This window comes from Ranitomeya variabilis, chromosome 5 (genome assembly GCF_051348905.1).
Source record: "Ranitomeya variabilis isolate aRanVar5 chromosome 5, aRanVar5.hap1, whole genome shotgun sequence".
In the NCBI taxonomy this organism is placed as follows: Eukaryota; Metazoa; Chordata; class Amphibia; order Anura; family Dendrobatidae; genus Ranitomeya; species Ranitomeya variabilis.
The window spans coordinates 80,924,111-80,946,631 of NC_135236.1; the positions used below are offsets into that span (position 1 = coordinate 80,924,111).

General features: G+C 47.4%; 1 protein-coding gene across 3 annotated transcripts in view; it reads left to right on the forward strand.

Moving 5' to 3' along the window:
• Window positions 1–13,429: 13,429 nt before the first annotated feature.
• TECR (trans-2,3-enoyl-CoA reductase) overlaps window positions 13,430–22,521 on the forward strand; it is a 32,141-nt gene continuing 23,049 nt past the window's right edge. Inside the window, exon 1 of one of the 3 annotated variants that reach the window (XM_077262652.1) lies at window positions 13,430–13,556. In XM_077262652.1, the coding sequence (XP_077118767.1) occupies window positions 13,542–13,556 (15 nt within the window). In that variant the 5' untranslated portion in view covers window positions 13,430–13,541. Of the gene's footprint in view, window positions 13,557–13,587; window positions 13,758–22,521 lie in introns of those variants that run through there. The other 2 variants (XM_077262654.1, XM_077262653.1) reach the window with 2 other exon arrangements.

Sequence of the window (22,521 nt, forward strand, 5' to 3'; positions counted from 1 at the left end):
AACTGGAATGCCTTCACATCGGCTGAAACTTAAAATTGGCACCATTGTCATGTTATTACGTAATCTGAACACGAACAAAGGTCTCTGCAATGGTACGCGGCTCATTGTCACTGCCTTACATGCCAATATCATACTGGCTAAAGTAATTAGTGGGTCAGCAGCAGGAAATGTGGTATTCATTCCACGAATTGATTTGTGTCCATCAGAGACTGGATTACCTTTTAAATTAAGACGGAGACAATTTCCCATCAAGCCCGCATTTGCAATGACCATAAATAAATCTCAAGACCAGACCCTCCATCGAGTTGGCATTTATCTACCAGAACCTGCTTTTGCCCATGGTCAATTGTATGTTGCTTTTTCCAGGGTGAAGCAATGTAGCAATGTGAGGGTTAAAGTGGTTAATACACCACTTCAAGGACAATTATTGGCTGATAGTACTAAAGTCTTCACACGTAATATTGTGTACAAAAATATTTTAGTTTAACCCCTTCCTGACATCCGACGTACTATCCCGTCGAGGTGGGGTGGGCCCGTATGACCGCCGACGGGATAGTACGTCCAGCGCAATCGGCGGCGCTCACGGGGGGAGCGCGGCCGATCGAGGCCGGGTGTCAACTGCCTATCGCAGCTGACATCCGGCACTATGTGCCAGGAGCGGTCACGGACCGCTCCCGGCACATTAACCCCCGGCACACCGCGATCAAACATGATCGCGATGTGCCGGCGGTGCAGGGAAGCATCGCGCAGGGAGGGGGCTCCCTGCGGGCTTCCCTGAGCCCCCCGTAGCAACGCGATGTGATCGCGTTGCTGCGAGGGTCTTACCTCCCTCCCTGCCTGCTCCAGACCCGGATCCAAGATGGCCGCGGATCCGGGTCCTGCAGGGAGGGAGGTGGCTTCACAGAAGCCTGCTCAGAGCAGGCACTGTGAAGCAGCCTGCACTTCTCGCAGATCGGTGATCTGTCAGAGTGCTATGCAAACTGGCAGATCACCGATCTGTATTGTCCCCCCCTGGGGCAAAGTAAAAAAGTAAAAAAAAAATTTTCCAAATGTGTAAAAAAAAAAAAAAAAAAATATTCCAAAATAATGAAAAAAAAAAAAAAATATTCCCATAAATACATTTCTTTATCTAAATAAAAAAAACAAAACAATAAAAGTACACATATTTAGTATCGCCGCGTCCGTAACGACCCGACCTATAAAACTGGCCCACTAGTTAACCCCTTCAGTAAACACCGTAAGAAAAAAAAAAAAAAAACGAGGCAAAAAACAACGCTTTATTATCATACCACCGAACAAAAAGTGGAATAACACGCGATCAAAAAGACAGATATAAATAACCATGGTACCACTGAAAGCGTCATCTTGTCCCGCAAATAACGAGCTGCCATACAGCATGATCAGCAAAAAAATAAAAAAGTTATAGTCCTGAGAATAAAGCGATGCAAAAATAATTATTTTTTCCATAAAATAGCTTTTATCGTATAAAAGCGCCAAAACATAAAAAATAATATAAATGAGGTATCGCTGTAATCGTACTGACCCGAAGAATAAAACTGCTTTATCAATTTTACCAAACGCGGAACAGTATAAACGCCTCTCCCAAAAGAAATTCATGAATAGCTGGTTTTTGGTCATTCTGCCTCACAAAAATCGGAATAAAAAGCGATCAAAAAATGTGACGTGCCCAAAAAGTTACCAATAAAAACGTCAACTCGTCCCACAAAAAACAAGACCTCACATGACTCTGTGGACCAAAATATGGAAAATTTATAGCTCTCAAAATGTGGTAACGCAAAAAATATTTTTTGCAATAAAAAGCGTCTTTCAGTGTGTGACGGCTGCCAATCATAAAAATCCGCTAAAAAACTCGCTATAAAAGTAAATCAAACCCCCCTTCATCACCCCCTTAGTTAGGGAAAAATAAAAAAAATGTATTTATTTCCATTTTCCCATTAGGGTTAGGGTTAGGGCTAGGGTTGGGGCTAGGGTTAAGGCTACAGTTAGGGTTGGGGCTAAAGTTACGGTTAGGGTTTAGATTACATTTACGGTTGGGAATAGGGTTGGGATTAGGGTTAGGGGTGTGTCAGGGTTAGAGGTGTGGTTAGGGTTACTGTTGGGATTAGGGTTAGGGGTGTGCTTGGATTAGGGTTTCAGTTATAATTGGGGGGTTTCCACTGTTTCGGCACATCAGGGGCTCTCCAAACGCGACATGGCGTCCGATCTCAATTCCAGCCAATTCTGCGTTGAAAAAGTAAAACAGTGCTCCTTCCCTTCCGAGCTCTCCCGTGTGCCCAAACAGGGGTTTACCCCAACATATGGTGTATCAGCGTACTCAGGACAAATAGGACAACAACCTTTGGGGTCCAATTTCTCCTCTTACCCCTGGGAAAATACAAAACTGGGGGCTAAAAAATAATTTTTGTGGGAAAAAAAAGGATTTTTTATTTTCACGGCTCTGCGTTATAAACTGTAGTGAAACACTTGGGGGTTCAAAGTTCTTACAACACATCTAGATAAGTTCCTTGGGGGGTCTAGTTTCCAAAATGGGGTCACTTGTGCGGGGCTTCTACTGTTTAGGTACATTAGGGGCTCTGCAAACGCAATGTGACGCCTGCAGACCATTCCATCTAAGTCTGCATTCCAAATGGCGCTCCTTCCCTTCCGAGCCCTCCCATGCATCCAAACGGTGGTTCCCCCCACATATGGGGTATCAGCGCACTCAGGACAAATTGGACAACAACTTTTGGGGTCCAACTTCTCCTGTTACCCTCGGGAAAATACAAAACTGGGGGTTGAAAAATAATTTTTGTGGGAAAAAATTTTTGTTTTATTTTTACGGCTCTGCATTATTAACTTCTGTGAAGCCCTTGGTGGGTCAAAGCACTCACCACACATCTAGATAAGTTCCTTAGGGGGTCTACTTTCCAACATGGTGTCACTTGTGGGGGGTTTCTACTGTTTAGGTACATTAGGGACTCTGCAAACGCAATGTGACGCCTGCAGACCATTCCATCTAAGTCTGCATTCCAAATGGCGCTCCTTCACTTCCGAGCCCTCCCATGCATCCAAACGGTAGTTCCCCCCACATATGGGGTATCAGCGCACTCAGGACAAATTGGACAACAAATTTTGGGGTCCAATTTCTCCTGTTACCCTCGGGAAAATACAAAACTGGGGGCTGAAAAATAATTTTTGTGGGAAAAAATTTTTGTTTTATTTTTACGGCTCTGCATTATTAACTTCTGTGAAGCCCTTGGTGGGTCAAAGTGCTCAAAACACATCTAGATAAGTTCCTTAGGGGGTCTACTTTCCAACATGGTGTCACTTGTGGGGGGTTTCTACTGTTTAGGTACATTAGGGGCTCTGCAAACGCAATGTGACGCCTGCAGACCATTCCATCTAAGTTTGCATTCCAAATGGCGCTCCTTCACTTCCGAGCCCTCCCATGCATCCAAACGGTGGTTCCCCCCACATATGGGGTATCAGCGCACTCAGGACAAATTGGACAACAAATTTTGGGGTCCAATTTCTCCTGTTACCCTCGGGAAAATACAAAACTGGGGGCTGAAAAATAATTTTTGTGGGAAAAAATTTTTGTTTTATTTTTACGGCTCTGCATTATTAACTTCTGTGAAGCCCTTGGTGGGTCAAAGCGCTCAAAACACATCTAGATAAGTTCCTTAGGGGGTCTACTTTCCAAAATGGTGTCACTTGTGGGGGGTTTCAATGTTTAGGCACATCAGTGGCTCTCCAAACGCAACATGGCGTCCCATCTCAATTCCTGTCAATTTTGCATTGAAAAGTCAAACGGTGCTATTTCCCTTCCGAGCTCTCCCATGCGCCCAAACAGTGGTTTACCCCCACATATGGGGTATCAGCGTACTCAGGACAAATTGTACAACAACTTTTGGGGTCCAATTTCTTCTCTTACCCTTGGGAAAATATAAAATTGGGGGTGAAAAGATCATTTTTGTGAAAAAATATGATTTTTTATTTTTACGGTTCTGCATTATAAACTTCTGTGAAGCACTTGGTGGGTCAAAGTGCTCACCACACCTCTAGATAAGTTCCTTAGGGGGTCTACTTTCCAAAATGGTGTCACTTGTGGGGGGTTTCAATGTTTACGCACATCAGGGGCTCTACAAACGCAACATGACGTCCCATCTCAATTCCTGTCAATTTTGCATTGAAAAGTCAAACGGCGCTCCTTCCCTTCCGAGGTCTCCCATGCGCCCAAACAGTGGTTTATCCCCACATATGGGGTATCAGCGTACTCAGGACAAATTGTACAACAACTTTTGGGGTCCAATTTCTTCTCTTACCCTTGGGAAAATAAAAAATTGGGGGCGAAAAATAATTTTTGTGAAAAAATATGATTTTTTATTTTTACGGTTCTGCATTATAAACTTCTGTGAAGCACTTGGTGGGTCAAAGTGCTCACCACACCTCTAGATAAGTTCCTTAGGGGGTCTACTTTCCAAAATGGTGTCACTTGTGGGGGGTTTCAATGTTTAGGCACATCAGGGGCTCCCCAAACGCAACATGGCGTCCCATCTCAATTCCAGTCAATTTTGCATTGAAAAGTCAAATGGCGCTCCTTCGCTTCCGAGCTCTGTCATGCGCCCAAACAGTGGTTTACCCCCACATATGGGGTATCGGCGTACTCAGGACAAATTGTACAACAACTTTTGGGGTCCATTTTCTCCTGTTACCCTTGGTAAAATAAAACAAATTGGAGCTGAAGTAAATTTTTTGTGAAAAAAAGTTAAATGTTCATTTTTATTTAAACATTCCAAAAATTCCTGTGAAGCACCAGAAGGGTTAATAAACTTCTTGAATGTGGTTTTGAGCACCTTGAGGGGTGCAGTTTTTAGAATGGTGTCACACTTGGGTATTTTCTATCATATAGACCCCTCAAAATGACTTCAAATGAGATGTGGTCCCTAAAAAAAAATGGTGTTGTAAAAATGAGAAATTGCTGGTCAATTTTAACCCTTATAACTCCCTAACAAAAAAAAATTTTGGTTCCAAAATTGTGCTGATGTAAAGTAGACATGTGGGAAATGTTACTTATTAAGTATTTTGTGTGACATATCTCTGTGATTTAAGGGCATAAAAATTCAAAGTTGGAAAATTGCAAAATTTTCAAAATTTTCGCCAAATTTCCATTTTTTTGCAAATAAACGCAGGTAATATCAAAGAAATTTTACCACTATCATGAAGTACAATATGTCACGAGAAAACAATGTCAGAATCGCCAAGATCCGTTGAAGCGTTCCAGAGTTATAACCTCATAAAGGGACAGTGGTCAGAATTGTAAAAATTGGCCCGGTCATTAACGTGCAAACCACCCTTGGGGGTGAAGGGGTTAAAGTTACTTTTCTTTTTTTTCATTATTCAGTTTTTCTAATAACATAGACAGCAATAGGTAAATTCTATGTATAGAGATAAGGAAAAAAAACAAAAACAAAAAAAAATTAGTGTAGCCATAGACATATAGATTTTAAGTACTTATGTAGGAAATACGTATATAACATACGTACTCATTAGCATATAGGGTTAATAACTCTATATCATATCTACATAAATTTAGAAATATGATATATCAATACATATTTTTATAGGTAAGTAGAACACATATTAAGTACAAGATGTAAGATGTGTATCATCCAAATGCCTGTATTTGGTGATAGGAACCTGTATTTGAAGCTCCAGCAGTATAGCTGCTGAGAGATTTCATTTTGTTTTTAAAAAGGGTGAGGTTTTTGTGAACAGGTAAGAGACGGGTGGGATGGCTGTTCACACACATCTCTATCTCTAGGTGTGTTCTGTACATAGAAATAGATATATAGATAGGTACATATTTAGATAGATAGGGAAAGAATAGAGATTTTGCTTTCACATCAACATTTTTCTGCTATTTGGAGAATTTATGGTGGAAAAAAGGCTATTTCTGCACTTTCTGCCTAAGGGCTGACCCACGCCACTCTTGCTGTAAGTTGCATGCAATGTATACGGAATTTGTACTTCACTTGCGGCAGGTGCGGCACATGTGGTTTCTGCAGTTTTCGCCACAAAATCTCCACTTACCAGTGTTTTTGTTGTGGCTGCATTTAATGCAATTGCCGAAGCCGCGTTTGCCGTATTTACTGCAAGTTAACTCCAAGCTTCATCTACATTGCATGGCACTTGCTGAAAGTGTGTTGTAGGTCAGTTCTTTGGTGCCAAGTGTGGAAGTTGTATTGTTTTTAACATTACTTCTGCAAATATCAGAAACATGCAGATGTCAAAGAGGTCTGAGTATTAAGAAATAGGAATCAGTTAGTTAGGACCCATCAGTTCAAAGGCTACCGTGACGTGGTTGATGGGCATGTTTATATTAGCCCATCGGTGTACTATGAACGTTGATTTCTTAAATTTTACACTTCTGTAAAAATAAACACCAAAAATTTGGGTACACAAAAAGGCTTTTATTTCTGTTGTACCTATTAGAATTATTTAAAATGAAGGCTTAGCTAAGCCCAAGAGATGATTAAAAACGTTTCATACCAACCCATCAGATGTAAAATTACTGTGAAAATACCTGATGGGCACACAAGTATGCGCCAGTATGGGTACTAAGAGCTTTTCCACATAATAATGAAATATTTTAAAATGTCATAGAACATACCAATATACATAGTTATTGATACATATTATTTATTATTTACATTATTGTTCTTAAGCAAAGAACCGTTGTTGTGGCATTTGCCACAACACGCAAAGTTGTTGTCTGATGTCTTTCATCACTCCCCTCATAAGCATGTTCATGGATCCTGTGTAACTGTACCTTAAATAACAAGAATTGTCAAGAGCTGGTGAGTGCAGCCATTTTTTGTTCTTTCTTACTATTATTTATTAATTGTATTATTCTTACATTTGAATAAATAAAGTATATATGGATTCTAGACTCCCGATTCTTTAGAATCGGGCTGCCATCTAGTATATATATATATATATATATATATATATATATATATATATATATATATATATATATATGTGATAAACATATGTGAGAATGTCAATATTAATGAAAAAGGATAAACAATATATGTAATAAAGGCATATAATAAATAAAACAATAAATAAGACATGAGAAATTATTATACTCAAGAGGTGATAACATGCAGCGTTATATATATATATACATATATATATATATATATATACACACACAAGTGCTTCCCATTAAATTAGAATATCATCAAAAAGTTAATTGATTTCAGTTCTTCAATACAAACAGTGAATCTCATATATTATACAGTCATTACAAGCAGAGTGATCTATTTCAAGTGTTTATTTCTGTTAATGTTGATGATTATGGCTTACAGCCAATGAAAACCCAAAAAAGTCATTATCTCAGTAAATTAGAATACTTTATAACACCAGCTTGAAAAATGATTTTACAATCCAAAATATTGGCCTAGTGAAATGTATGTTCAGTTAAATGCACTCAATACTTGGTCAGGGTTCCTTTTGCATCAATTACTGCATCAATGCAGCGTGGCATGGAGGTGATCAGCCTGTGGCACTGCTGAGGGGTTATGGAAGCCCAGGTTGCTTTGATAGCAGCCTTCAGCTCGTCTGCATTGTTGGGTCTCGTGTCTCTGATCTTCCTCTTGATAATACTCCATAGATTCTCTATGGGGTTAAGGTCAGGCGAGTTTGCTGCCAATCATGCACAGTGATACTGTTGCTTGTAAACCAGGTATTGGTACTTTTGGCAGTGTGGACAGGGGCCAAGTCCTGCTGGAGAATGACTTTTCTGTCTCCAAAAAGCTTGTCGGCAGAGGGAAGCATGAAGTGCTCTAAAATGTCCTGGTAGACGGCTGCGCTGACTTTGGTCTTGATAAAACACAGTGGACCTACACCAGCAGATGACATGGCTCCCCAAACCATCACTGATTGTGGAAACTTCACACTAGACCCAAGTAGCTTGGATTGTGGCCTCCACTCTTCCTCCAGACTCTGGGACCTCGGTTTACAAATGAAAAGCAAAATTTACTTTCACCTGAAAACAACACCTTGGACCACTGAGCAACAGTCCAGTTCTTTTTCTCCTTGGCCCAGGTAAGACGCTTCTGGCGCTGTCTATTGCCCATGAGTGGCCTGACACAAGGAATGTGACACTTGTAGCCCATGTCCTGGATACGTCTGTGTGTGGTGAAGCAATGACTCCAGCAGCAGTCCACTCCTTTGAATATCCCCCAAATTTAGGAATGGCTTTATCTTTCAAGGCTGTAACATAACATAGTAACATAGTAACATAGTTAGTAAGGCCAAAAAAATACATTTGTCCATCCAGTTCAGCCTATTTTCCGTCAGAATAAATCCCCAGATCTACGTCCTTCTACAGAACCTAATAATTGTATGATACAATATTGTTCTGCTCCAGGAAGACATCCAGGCCTCTCTTGAATCCCTCGACTGAGTTCGCCATCACCACCTCCTCAGGCAAGCAATTCCAGATTCTCACTGCCCTAACAGTAAAGAATCCTCTTCTATGTTGGTGGAAAAACCTTCTCTCCTCCAGACGCAGAGAATGCCCCCTGGTGCCCGTCACCTTCCTTGGTATAAACAGATCCTCGGAGAGATATTTGTATTGTCCCCTTATATACTTATACATGGTTATTAGATCGCCCCTCAGTCTTCTTTTTTCTAGACTAAATAATCCTAATTTTGCTAATCTATCTGGGTATTGTAGTTCACCCATTTCCTTTATTAATTTTGTTGCCCTCCTTTGTACTCGCTCTAGTTCCATTATATCCTTCCTGAGCACCGGTGCCCAAAACTGTGCACAATACTACTCCGCTCTACCACCAATTTTTACTTGAGTATTTTTCCTCCTTTTTTTGATCCCTTTTGCATGCATCATGTTTAACCCGATTCATATTTTCTTTTAATATGTATCTATTTTGAATAACATTTATTTTATTTTCATATTTATCTCTTTTGAGTGATGTGCTTTGGATACTTTGTATCCTTTCCTTAGGCTTTATATGCTCATAACTCCCCCAGTTATTCATTGTTTTGACTGTGATGGGGATACTGATCTTGGTACTCTAAGACCCCTGACATATATGAAAGTAGAGTAGTAGCTTTTTTTATTTTTAACATTTTGATCATGTCCTCCTAGGGTGATATTTTATCAAATGTGACGACACAGCCTCCGATTGGCTGCAGCGGTCACTTGGGATGGAGGTCATTATGCACCAAGACTAATATGGAAGCCTCGCTTCTAGTGACGGGATCACCATTGGAGGCCTGCGTCTGCTTTATTTTTTAATACTTCACATCTGGATTTTGCTGTGGGGTAGCAGAGGATCCACAACCAACGCAGCAGCTCAATGGCACCGAAACGCTGAGCTCAGTGATTGGCTGCAGCTATGTGACGTCACCACTGCTGTTTATCAACAAAGGCCAGAGGAGAGGCGGAGAGGTATCACTGGACCCCGGCGGGGTGAGCTGAGCGTGTCATTTTGTATAGATCTGAGACTAGGGACTAAAATGGGAAATAGGAAAAGCCATTTAATGGTTTACCTCGAATTTAAGCCTCTCCAATTATAGGACAAAACAGCAAAAAATGCAACATAAAAAATAAGGTAATTTACAACCTGAAAATAACAGCAATCTATCATCCACTTTGCTGGTACAGTACTCCACTGCCGGAAGGGAAGTCTGCACAATATCTGTTACCCTTAGGTTATGTTCACATGTGGCGTTTTTGTTGCGTTTTTTTTAATGCTTTTTTTGCATGCAAATTTTCAGCTGCGTTTTATAGTACCAGCTATGCCTATAAGATTTCAGAAATCTCAGACACAGCTTGGTTTTTTTTTGTCCTCAGTATTTTGTGCTTTGCTTGGTTTTTGCACAATGGAGCGCCTCACTTCTTTCAGCAGTTTTTGACCCATTGAAAGTAATGGGTGGTGAGAAAATGCTAAAAAAAAATGCAAATATCGAATTTTGCTGCTTTTTTTGTGGCAAAACCTTAGGAAGTAGAATATGATTTTTTCATCACTAAACTTTATCGGCGCGCACAAGAGACAAATGTAGCATGACAAAAACACTGCCAAAAAAACAAAAACACAAAAAATGCAAGGAAAAAACAGGCAAAACCTGCTTTTTTTCTGCAGCTTCTTTACTGCCAGGTGTTGCTGCAGGAAAAAAAACACAGCAAAAACGCCATGTGCCAACATAGCCTTATTACGCCTTTAAAGGGAATCTGTCACCTCATTTTTCGCCTAGAAGCTGCGGCCAACGGCATCAGGGGCTTATCTACAGCATTCTGTAATGCATTCTGTAATGCTGTAGATAAGCCCCCGATGTCACCTGAAAGATAAGAAAAACAAGTTAGATTATACTCACCCAGGGGCGGTCCGGTCCGATGGGCGTCGTGGTCCGGGTCCAGCGCCTCCCATCTTCTTACGATGACGTCCTCTTCTTTGCTTCTGTCGCGGCTCCGGCGCAGGCGTACTTTGTCTGCCCTATTGAGGTGGAGCAAAGTACTGCAGTGCGCAGGCGCCAGGAAAGGTCAGAGAGGCCCAGCGCCTGCACACTGCAGTACTTTGCTCTGCCCTCAACAGGACAGAGAAGTACGCCTGCGCCGGAGCCGCGGCAGGAAGACAAAAAGAGGACTCCTATCGGACCGGACCGCAGCGGGACCGCCCCTGGGTGAGTATAATCTAACTTGTTTTTCTTGTTTCAGGTTACATCGGGGGCTTATCTACAGCATTACAGAATGCTGTAGATAAGCCCCTGATGGCGGTGGGCTTAGCTTATAGGCCAAAAATGAGGTGACAGATTCCCTTTAAGGTATTTCAGAATATGTGGGAGACATAGACAATGGGGAACACTGTACATAAATTGTAGCAGTGATGGAGACACAAGAGAAACCCTGTGGTAAAAAAAACAGTATATGGGCCCATTATAGTCCAGTATCTCATTATAGTGCACAATTCCACCTGCTTTGGAGGGAAAAATGTCCCCCTTACTTCTTACTACCTGTAAGCTCTGGGACCGTAAGTGCTGGAACGGGAGGTGAGTGTTAGGGTATGTCTCCACGTTACGGATGGGCGGCGGTATCGCCGCTCGGCACTAAGCCCCGCCCCCTTAATGGGACGCGATCATGCCGGATGTGTTAACTCTTCACATCCGGGATGATCGCGCTCTCCCATAGGGCCCTGTGATATGCCTTGCGGGGACGCTGCGTCCCCGCAAGGTTTACGGACATGCTGCGATCTGAAAAGACGCGCATCATGTCCGGAGTCGCAGGGCCGCCGCGTGCGGGTTTCCACGCATAGTGGAGATGGGATTTCATCAAATCCCCTCCACTATGCTGGAACATCTGGACGCTGCTTGTTTGACGCTGCAGCTCTGCGCATGATAAATCTGCAGGGCAAAAACTGCGTGTTTTTCATGCGGATTTACCGCAGTTTTTGTGCGGATTCCACTGCGGTTTTACACCTGCGGTTTTCTATTATGGAGCAGGCGTAAAACCGCTGCGGATTCCGCACAAAGAATTGACATGCTGTGGAATGTAAACTGCTGCGTTTCCGCGCGTTTTTTTCAGCAGCATGTGCACTGTGGATTGCGTTTCCCATAGGTTTACATTGTACTGTAAACACATGGGAAACAGCTGCACACTGCGGATCCGCAGCGTGTGCACATAGCCAAAGTGGTCATGCAAACAATCAGATTGAGAAATGATTGTCCTGGTAGTGGACAACCCCTTTTAACCCCTTCAAGACTGGAGGTATTTTCATATTTTGCGTTTTCGTTTTTCGCTCCCCTTCTTCCATAACTTTTTTTATTTTTCTGCCAATACGGCTTGTTTTTTTGCAGGACGAGTTGTACTTTTGAAAGACACAATTGGTTTTAACATATAATGTACTGGAAATGGAAAAACAAAATTCCAAGTGCTGTGAAATTGCAAAAAAAATGTGCAATCCCACAGTTGTTTTTTATTTTACCATGTTCAGTAAATGCTAAAACTGACCTGCCAGTATGATTCGCCAGGTCATTACGAGTTCATAGACACCAAACATGTCTAGGTTCTTTTTTATCTGAGTGGTGAAAAAAAAAATCCAAACTTTGGTAAAAAAAACAAAACAGAAAAAAACAACCCCAAAATGGTGCAATTTTCCGATACCTGTAGCGTCTCCATTTTTCGTGATCTGGGGCTGGGTGAGGGCTTATCTTTTGCGCGCTGAGCTGATGTTTTTATTGATGCCATTTTAGTGCAGATACGTTCTTTTGATTGCCCGTTATTGCATTTTATTGCAATGTAGCGGCGACCAAAAAAAACCCAGCCACCCGCTATTACAGCTTATGCGCAGTGTTCCCCAACTCCGGTCCTCAAGAGCCACCAACAGGTCACGTTTTCAGGATTACCTTAGTATTGCACAGGTGATGGGATTATCGCCTGTGAAGGTGATGGAATTATCACCTGGGCAATACTAAGGAAATCCTGAAAACATGACCTGTTGGTGGCTCTTGAGGACCGGAGTGTAAGGTAACAGTTTGAGCTTTGATGTTTTACTATATGCACCAGCATCCATTTACATGTCCCAGAGTCTCCAATGGGCAGTATTTCTGGCGCACTTCCGGTAAGTGCGAGCTAAATGCCGCTGCCGGAGATTGACAGCGGCATTTAAGAGGTTAACAGCCTCGGTTGGATCGCGATTCCACCAGCGGCTGTTAGAGACATGTCCGCTGTACACAACAATGCGCAGTGATTGGGGTGTACACTCCCCGGCTTCATTGCCGCACTGCACATGCCCACGGTGACGTAGAGGACACAGGCAGCCATGACGCTTGCAGAGTCCGACCGCGTCCTGCGTCACCACTGTCTGGGCATGTGTAGTGAGTGCATCGATGAGGCCGGGGAACGCACACCCATCATACTGAGCATTGCCAGGGAGGCTGTCGCCTATGGCAACCAGATTTTAGCTATTCTTTACCTAGGCAGAACTTTGGTTGCTGTGGGCAACATGTGATCTGTTCTGTTTCCCATGATTGAAGCCCCGCTGGATAATAATAATAATATCCCTTCTAAATTACTGCTGCAGCTCATGGTTGTCTTAAAGGGATGTTTCGAAGCGCGATCCAGTGTAGACACAGATTTGGCTGTACTGCCCGGCTTCGCCCCCAGTGCAGCGCTACAAATAGCCTGACAGCTGTCAATCATTCCCAGCAAACCCCCGACTCCCATTGGCTAGAGAGCAGCGCCACAAAAATCCCTGCCTGCTATTGGCTGGTTAAACGTCAATCATTAACGCCCATCCGCCCATTGCACCTTACTCTTATTCCGCCCATAGATGGAACTGAGACTCCTATTGGCAGGGCGTTCTGTAACTCCACCCCATAACTCGTATTTTTTAATTTGATTGGGTGAGCCCCTTGTCTGTCACTATGTCGATTAGTTGGCCCCGCCCCTGGCTGGATCCCCGGCAGGTACCTGCAAGCTGCTGAGTGTGGCCTAAGCGCCAGGTGCAGCCATGAAGCATTATGAGGTAAGTACCGGCCCGCGGGCTGAGTGCTGGCGCTGAGTGTCTGAGAGCGCAATGGCGGCCGCTGTCCGTTACCACAGACCTTGTAGTGACTGCGGAGAATGAGGACGGGGGCCGCGGAGGGACAAAAATATCCTAGAACGCCAGAAGTGATAGAAAGTTGCTGTTGTTGAGAGGTCCCGCGCAGGACTGATGGAGGCAGCGGTACAGTCAGTGCCTAGAGCACCGTGCAGCCATGTGCCCCCCACATTATTCACATTGGGGGCCCAGACTCCTATAGTTGTGTCCCCCTTTTTCCCATCTGTGCTGAGATATGGACACACACACACACGTTATAGGCCGAAAACCTGTGGTGGCCTCACTGGGCGGGCACCTACCGAGAGGGAAACGGGTGCTACGAAGAGTGAGGCGGCCCCACACTGAGCGAGGCCGTGCTACTGTGAGCGAGGCGGCCCCACTGAGCGAGGCCGTGCTACTGTGAGCGAGGCAGCCCCACTGAGCGAGGCCGTGCTACTGTGAGCGAGGCGGCCCCACTGAGCGAGGCCGTGCTACTGTGAGCGAGGCGGCCCCACTGAGCGAGGCCGTGCTACTGTGAGCGAGGCGGCCCCACTGAGCGAGGCCGTGCTACTGTGAGCGAGGCGGCCCCACTGAGCGAGGCCGTGCTACTGTGAGCGAGGCGGCCCCACTGAGCGAGGCCGTGCTACTGTGAGCGAGGCGGCCCCACTGAGCGAGGCCGTGCTACTGTGAGCGAGGCGGCCCCACTGAGCGAGGCCGTGCTACTGTGAGCGAGGCGGCCCCACTGAGCGAGGCCGTGCTACTGTGAGCGAGGCGGCCCCACTGAGCGAGGCCGTGCTACTGTGAGCGAGGCGGCCCCACTGAGCGAGGCCGTGCTACTGTGAGCGAGGCGGCCCCACTGAGCGAGGCCGTGCTACTGTGAGCGAGGCCATGCTACTGTGAGCGAGGCCGTGCTACTGTGAGCGAGGCCATGCTACTGTGAGCGAGGCCATGCTACTGTGAGCGAGGCCGTGCTACTGTGAGCGAGGAGGCCGTGCTACTGTGAGCGAGGCCGTGCTACTGTGAGCGAGGCCGTGCTACTGTGAGCGAGGCCGTGCTACTGTGAGCGAGGCCGTGTTACTGAGAGCGAGGCGGCTTCACTGGGCGGGCCCCTACTGAGAGCGAGGCAGCCCCACTGGGCGAGCCCCTACTGAGAGCGAGGCCGTGCCACAGAGAGCGAGGCGGCCCCACTGATCGAGGCCGTGCTACTGTGAGCGAGGCGGCCCCACTGAGCGAGGCCGTGCTACTGTGAGCGAGGCGGCCCCACTGAGCGAGGCCGTGTTACTGAGAGCGAGGCGGGCCCCTACTGAGAGCGAGGCGGCCCCACTGGGCGGGCCCCTACTGAGAGCGAGGCGGCCCCACTGGGCGGGCCCCTACTGAGAGCGAGGCGGCCCCACTGGGCGAGCCCCTACTGAGAGCGAGGCCGTGCCACAGAGAGCGAGGCGGCCCCACTGATCGAGGCCGTGCTACTGTGAGCGAGGCGGCCCCACTGAGCGAGGCCGTGCTACTGTGAGCGAGGCGGCCCCACTGAGCGAGGCCGTGCTACTGTGAGCGAGGCGGCCCCACTGAGCGAGGCCGTGCTACTGTGAGCGAGGCGGCCCCACTGAGCGAGGCCGTGCTACTGTGAGCGAGGCGGCCCCACTGAGCGAGGCCGTGCTACTGTGAGCGAGGCGGCCCCACTGAGCGAGGCCGTGTTACTGAGAGCGAGGCGGGCCCCTACTGAGAGCGAGGCGGCCCCACTGGGCGGGCCCCTACTGAGCGAGGCGGCCCCACTGGGCGGGCCCCTACTGAGCGAGGCGGCCCCACTGGGCGGGCCCCTACTGAGCGAGGCGGCCCCACTGGGCGGGCCCCTACTGAGAGCGAGGCGGCCCCACTGGGCGGGCCCCTACTGAGAGCGAGGCGGCCCCACTGGGCGGGCCCCTACTGAGAGCGAGGCGGCCTCACTGGGCGGGCCCCTACTGAGAGCGAGGCCGTGCCACAGAGAGCGAGGCGGCCCCACTGAGCGAGGCCGTGCTACTGTGAGCGAGGCGGCCCCACTGAGCGAGGCCGTGCTACTGTGAGCGAGGCGGCCCCACTGAGCGAGGCCGTGCTACTGTGAGCGAGGCGGCCCCACTGAGCGAGGCCGTGCTACTGTGAGCGAGGCGGCCCCACTGAGCGAGGCCGTGCTACTGTGAGCGAGGCGGCCCCACTGAGCGAGGCCGTGCTACTGTGAGCGAGGCGGCCCCACTGAGCGAGGCCGTGCTACTGTGAGCGAGGCGGCCCCACTGAGCGAGGCCGTGCTACTGTGAGCGAGGCGGCCCCACTGAGCGAGGCCGTGCTACTGTGAGCGAGGCGGCCCCACTGAGCGAGGCCGTGCTACTGTGAGCGAGGCGGCCCCACTGAGCGAGGCCGTGCTACTGTGAGCGAGGCGGCCCCACTGAGCGAGGCCGTGCTACTGTGAGCGAGGCGGCCCCACTGAGCGAGGCCGTGTTACTGAGAGCGAGGCGGCCCCACTGGGCGGGCCCCTACTGAGAGCGAGGCGGCCCCACTGGGCGAGCCCCTACTGAGAGCGAGGCCGTGCCACAGAGAGCGAGGCGGCCCCACTGAGCGAGGCCGTGCCACAGAGAGCGAGGCGGCCCCACTGAGCGAGGCCGTGCTACTGTGAGCGAGGCGGCCCCACTGAGAGCGAGGCGGCCCCACTGAGAGCGAGGCGGCCCCACTGAGCGAGGCCGTGCTACTGTGAGCGAGGCGGCCCCACTGAGCGAGGCCGTGCTACTGTGAGCGAGGCGGCCCCACTGAGCGAGGCCGTGCTACTGTGAGCGAGGCGGCCCCACTGAGCGAGGCCGTGCTACTGTGAGCGAGGCGGCCCCACTGAGCGAGGCCGTGCTACTGTGAGCGAGGCGGCCCCACTGAGCGAGGTTGTGCTACTGTCAGCGAGGCGGCCCCACTGGCCGTGCCCCACTGAGAGCAAGGCGGTGCTACTGTGAGCTAGGTGGCCCCACTGAGCGAGGCCGTGCTACTGTGAGCGAGGCGGCCCCACTGAGCGAGGCCGTGCTACTGTGAGCGAGGCGGCCCCACTGAGCGAGGCCGTGCTACTGTGAGCGAGGCGGCCCCACTGAGCGAGGCCGTGCTACTGTGAGCGAGGCGGCCCCACTGAGCGAGGCCGTGCTACTGTGAGCGAGGCGGCCCCACTGAGCGAGGCCGTGCTACTGTGAGCGAGGCGGCCCCACTGAGCGAGGCCGTGCTACTGTGAGCGAGGCGGCCCCACTGAGCGAGGCCGTGCTACTGTGAGCGAGGCGGCCCCTCTGAGCGAGGCCGTGCTACTGTGAGCGAGGCGGCCCCACTGGCCGTGCCCCACTGAGAGCAAGGCGGTGCTACTGTGAGCTAGGTGGCCCTACTGTGAGCGAGGCGGCCCCACTGAGTGAGGCCGTGCTACTGAGAGTGAGGCGGCCCCACTGAGCGAGGCCGTGCTACACAACGTGTTCCCGTACAGCTTCCACTGTTGTCATGGAGATCACGTAGATTTCCCAATCCACCAGTGTCACTTCTGATGCTGATGTTTTTCTCATCCGTACAATTACGGGACTGATGGCTCCTGTGTGCGCTCCGTGACCCTGGAGCAGTCAGACTGTGGCTAATCCTGGCCCCATAGTCAGCAGACTGATGTCCCGCGAGATACTCGTCATTGTGGTATGAAGGGGTAAAGTCCGGTGATAACGACGCTGATCTGTTAACCCTTCACAGTCAACGATAGGATCTCATGTTCTACAAGTCACCAATTAAGTCATCCACCAGGGCAGCTGCTGTGAAACTACAACTCCCAGCATGAATATTTCTGACAGTCTTCCCATTAACCCCTTCCTAACATGTGACGTAACAATGTGTCGCGTATCGGGCGCTGGTGTACGGAGCAGAGCTGCAGGCTCTAAGGTCCAATCTTTAGATTTTAACTATTTAGATGCTGCGGTCGGTCAGTGATTGCGGGTGCACCCATGCAAAGCCTCCCTCCCCCTGCAAGACGCGATCACTGGGAGCCCATGGATTGACGTGGCGGGTAGGGACAAGCTGGAGCTCCTTATTGTGGCCATCTATGTCATCCTGCGGCTGGGGCTTCGTAGGAGAACATCATTTTGGCTATATATTGTATATAGACGAAAAGATAAAAGGCGTTATCCAGGACTATTAAAATTTTTTCACTATGGGCCTAAGAACTAACAGGCAGGTGGCTGCTAACTACCTTCCTGTTCGGCCCGACGCAGATCTCTGCCGGCATAGAGTTGTCACAGACCGTGGCTGCTGGTAATTCCACTGACATCACTTTAACAGAGCAGCAACTTCTCTTCCACTCTGCTCAGTTGATGGGGGCTGATGTACAGCCGGCTCCCTGCTGCCTAACTGCGGGGAGACGGCTGTCATTCAGAAAGATGTCGGCAGTCACGCCCTGTGGACAGACCAGCCCAGGAGAAGAGTTGCTTTGTTGACATGTACGCAATACAAGCAGTCATTGACATCTGAGAGGCGGCTCCGGGTGCAACAGGCAGGTAATGGAGTCTGTTAGCATCTACCTGCCAAATAAATAAAATACAGTCCTGGACAAGCCCTTTAAGGGGCCTAAAAATGTAAATATTAGTAAAAATATAAATTTGAATAATCCCTTGTATTCCCTGGATGAGCTCGCCCCATACCCGGCAGATAATGACTATCACAATATTATATATAGCACAAGTGATTGGACTATTGCAGGTTCAAGTCCCTTAAGTGGACTAAGTAATACAGTAAAAAAAAAAAAAAAAAAAAGTTTTAAAAATTATTAAATTCGAATCCCCGATCCCTCCCTTTTTCTCCCCCCATCAAAAATAAAGATCTAAAATACATGTGATATAGACGTGACCATAAAAAAGTCTGATCTATCAAAATATAAAATGAAACTAAATTGAAAATAAATTCAAAACTGCGCAATTTTGTTCTCCCCAACAGAGAAAAAAAAATGTTCTAACTATGCCAAAGTGGTATCAATAAAAATGTTCTCTCTCCATGGGACAAATGAGCCCTCGAACAGCTCCGTAGGATGAAAAATGAAAATGTTATGGTAGTGGGAAAGAGGATTCAATCCGGACGTCCATCCAGGTAAAACATAAATTTATAGAATCCTGTTAAAAGAAACCTGGTGCGGAAAGTGCGCCCTTAGTCATATGATGTTAAAAGCAAAGTAACAAGGGAAACTTCTACAGAGAGGATAAACCAATCACCGCATAGGATTAATTACATAAAGTGCTACAGCTGGGAGAATAAATGACAACACAAAATATAATGACATTAGTAAACGTAGAACAAATCATTATAATTCATCCCGTTAGGAAGAGTCATCAGTGATGTCCATTGCAGGAGTTGGGCTAGTCCAGCTCTACTGAGCATGCGCAGGTTCTCAATTCTGATATTCCCACAGTAAGATCTCATCACTGTGCACTGGTCTTCTCAGTGCACAGTGACAGTGCGCTCTCTCGCTGGCTCTGATCAGAAGTGTTGAGCTGGCAACAGAGTGCACTGTCATTGTACAGCACAGTGTCAGTAAAGAAGGGGCAAGCAGAGACTAGCGCCACCAAATATATCAACGACTCTATGGCTGGTATTAGCCATAGAGTCAGGGAGAAGGGAGGGTGCAGTCAGTGCAGCGAGGGGGGGACGAGAAGGGCACGTAGAACACTAATCCTTTTGTTCTTGAGAGAAGGCAACTAAACAACCGCCAATGTCATAGAGACACAGTTCCTGATATAAGACCGTAAAATAAGGACTTAAAAAATGGTAATCTCTTAAGGATTAAAAAAAACGGTCAAAGAAAACTCCACTTTTGTGTTCTAAATCCACTGTATAGTTTCAGAGATATGGACACTTTTTTTATTTAGGGCTAATGTCACGAAGTGACTGTCCTAGCGTGACACGACCCGACGAGTGGACGGTCACAAAACGGCAAAACACAAAAGGGTTCACCGGGGACACTTTAACAAGGGTGGTCCCTGTCTATAGGGAACGAGGAATGGACACCTCCTGCACTCACCTGAGGATGTGCCCTGCTCCTACTAGCGTCCCTTTAAGAGTTCTTTCACCCCGTCACTGAGCAGGATACCTAATCCCTCTCTTGCCCTGCTCCTATCCCTAAGTAGGGAGCTGGCAGGTGAGAGCCTTGGTCCCACCGCTGCACTAATACAACACAAGGTAAGGTAAGACAACAAAGGGACAAAGCAACAATAAAATCCACACTTAGCTTTCTCTGCTGCAAAGCACTGCACAGCAGAGTAAGGGTATGTTGTGTCCACGTTCAGGATGGCCGGCGCTTTGGACAGAGCGAGTAGACGTGATGATGCCGGATGTGTTCATTGCACACATCCAGAATCATCGCACCCCACACATATTGCCCTGTGTTTTACCTTGCGGCGGCACAGCGTCGCCACAAGGTAAAACGGACATGCTGCGATCTAAAAAGATGCGCCGCATGTCCAGAATCGCAGGGCCGCCGGATGCGTGTTACCACGCATAGTGAAGACGGGATTTCATAAAACCCCCTCCACTATGCTGTTACATCTGGATGCTGCGGATTGAACGGGGTGACTACATTAACCCCTGATGACCTGAAAGCAAAATTTTAATCTGAGAGGCCAGATCTGCCACAGATCCAAACATGGATCGTGACAGCTAATTATGATTTTCTTTACCGAGGAGGAGTGTCTCACTGGGCTCTCATGTCGTTAGTCTGCTCTTCATTATTAATTACTTTTCAAGCAACTCCCCCGTTGGTAAAGACCATAAAAATTGGTATTTGATCAAAAGACACATCTCTGGAACTATATGGTGGCTTTAAAAAAACAAAAAACGTTTGGGGAGGAGAAAGAATATTACAAGTTCAAAAAGTGTCCACTTTTGACCTAACTACAGATCCTCTAAAGAAAAGTAAAAAATCTGAAAAGTATAAAGGTTCTAGATACTGAAGTGCATAGAGACCGAAGTGAAAAAATGAAAAATTGGTCACTAGATCAGATCTGTCACCAGATATCACCATACAAGCTGCATACATTATTAAATAGATCTGGAGTTAAGCAGGCTGGTGTACTTACTGTGAAAAGTCAGAGAGAATGGCTATATAATCCTGTTATTAGGACGAGCATTTAGATTCCACCGAAAGAGAGAGCTCCATTGTATTCTTTCCACTCATCCAGCCTGACAGCTGCAACTTGTACTCAGCAGTGTGAGATCTCAGCATGGAGGAGGAACAGTGAAAAGATTGTAAGGATGGGGTCCATGGCGACTTTTAACAGCAATACCATTCATGCGGCCAACGTACGCCGGGTGTCGGTTACATCACAGCACAATATGACCCCAAAGCTGCTGCGACAAGCAAGTTACAAAAAATCAGGCGCCATGTGACTTGTTTATGCGACAGGTCTCCTTGTAATTCAAGTTTTGGAATTAACCCTTATCACCTATGTATAATAGGTGACAACTTGCTGATCGATGGTTCCAAAATTCACCTGAATGGAGCGGTGGCTGTTCTTTCATTGACCTCCACCAATCCTATTGCTAGTGATAACTTGTAGTGATAAGTGAGTGTACTCGTTGCTCGGGTTTTCCTGAGCACGCTCGGGTGACCTCAGAGTATTTGTTATTGCTCGGACATATAGTTTTCTTCGCCTCAGTCGCGTGATTTACGGCTTCCAGATAAGCTGAATACATGTGGGAATTCCCTAACAAACAGGCATTCCTCACATGTATTCAGCTTATCTGGAAGCCGTAAATCATGCAACTGACGTGATGAAAACTATCTCTCCGAGCAATAACAAATACTCGGAGGTCACCCGAGCGTGCTCAGGAAAACCCGAGCAATGAGTATACTCGCTCATCACTAATAACTTGCAATGTTAGGAATAACCCTGTAAACAATACAGCTCCTCAGTGTCCCTCCTCCCTGCTGAGATCTCACACTCAGTACAAGCTGCAGCTTTCTCTGGGTGGGCAGTCAGCCATTGAATACACTTGCACTCATGAGCTCTCTGTATACCTGGAGCAAATTGTTCATTTAGATATTAGGATTATTTAGCCATTCTGACACAAAATTTCAAAGTAAATACACGTGACTCCTCAGGTCTAAGATCCTTTTTTTGGTTTGAATTAAAAATAAACTTAGGCTTAGTTCAGTCCTATATCCAGGCTTTTGAGTAATCGCTCGTATGTGAAATGTGCGAGCCCCAACTTTATCAGACTGTGATATGTCGGCACGAGACATTTACGAGAGCCTGTAAAGGTGTGGGACTGCACGACTTTACCTGAACGCCACTGCCCAGATGTAACAATATTAGCTTATGCCAATGTAAGGAAAGGAACTGAGCCTACCGGTGAACGTAGGCTTAGGCTACTTTCACACTAGCGTTGTTTGCTGTACGTCGCAATGCGCCGTTTAGGAGAAAAAACGCATCCTGCAAAGTTGTCTGCAGGATGCCTTTTTTCCCCATATATTTACATTAGTGACGCATTGCGACGTATGGCCACACGTCGCAACCATCATGCGACGGTTGCGTCGTGTTTTGGCGGACCGTCGGCACAAAAAAAGTTACATATAACTTTTTTTTAGCGTCGTGACCGCCATTTTCAACCGCGAATGCGCGGCCGAAACTCCGCCCCCTCCTCCCCGTACCTTACAATGGGGCAGCGGAAGCGTCGTAACACTGCTTCCGCTGCCCACGTTGGGAATCACTTTCACAATGCAAGTCGGGCCGACGCATAGCGACGGCCCCGTGCCAACGCTAGTGTGAAAGAAGCCTAACCTGAATAGTAGATGGGAGGTAACAAAGTTAGTGTCCCCACCGTTTGAAACCAAGTAATGGAGGGATGATTGGTATTGGTGTCCCCATCAAAACTGATCAATCGCGTTCCACCCCAGCCAGTT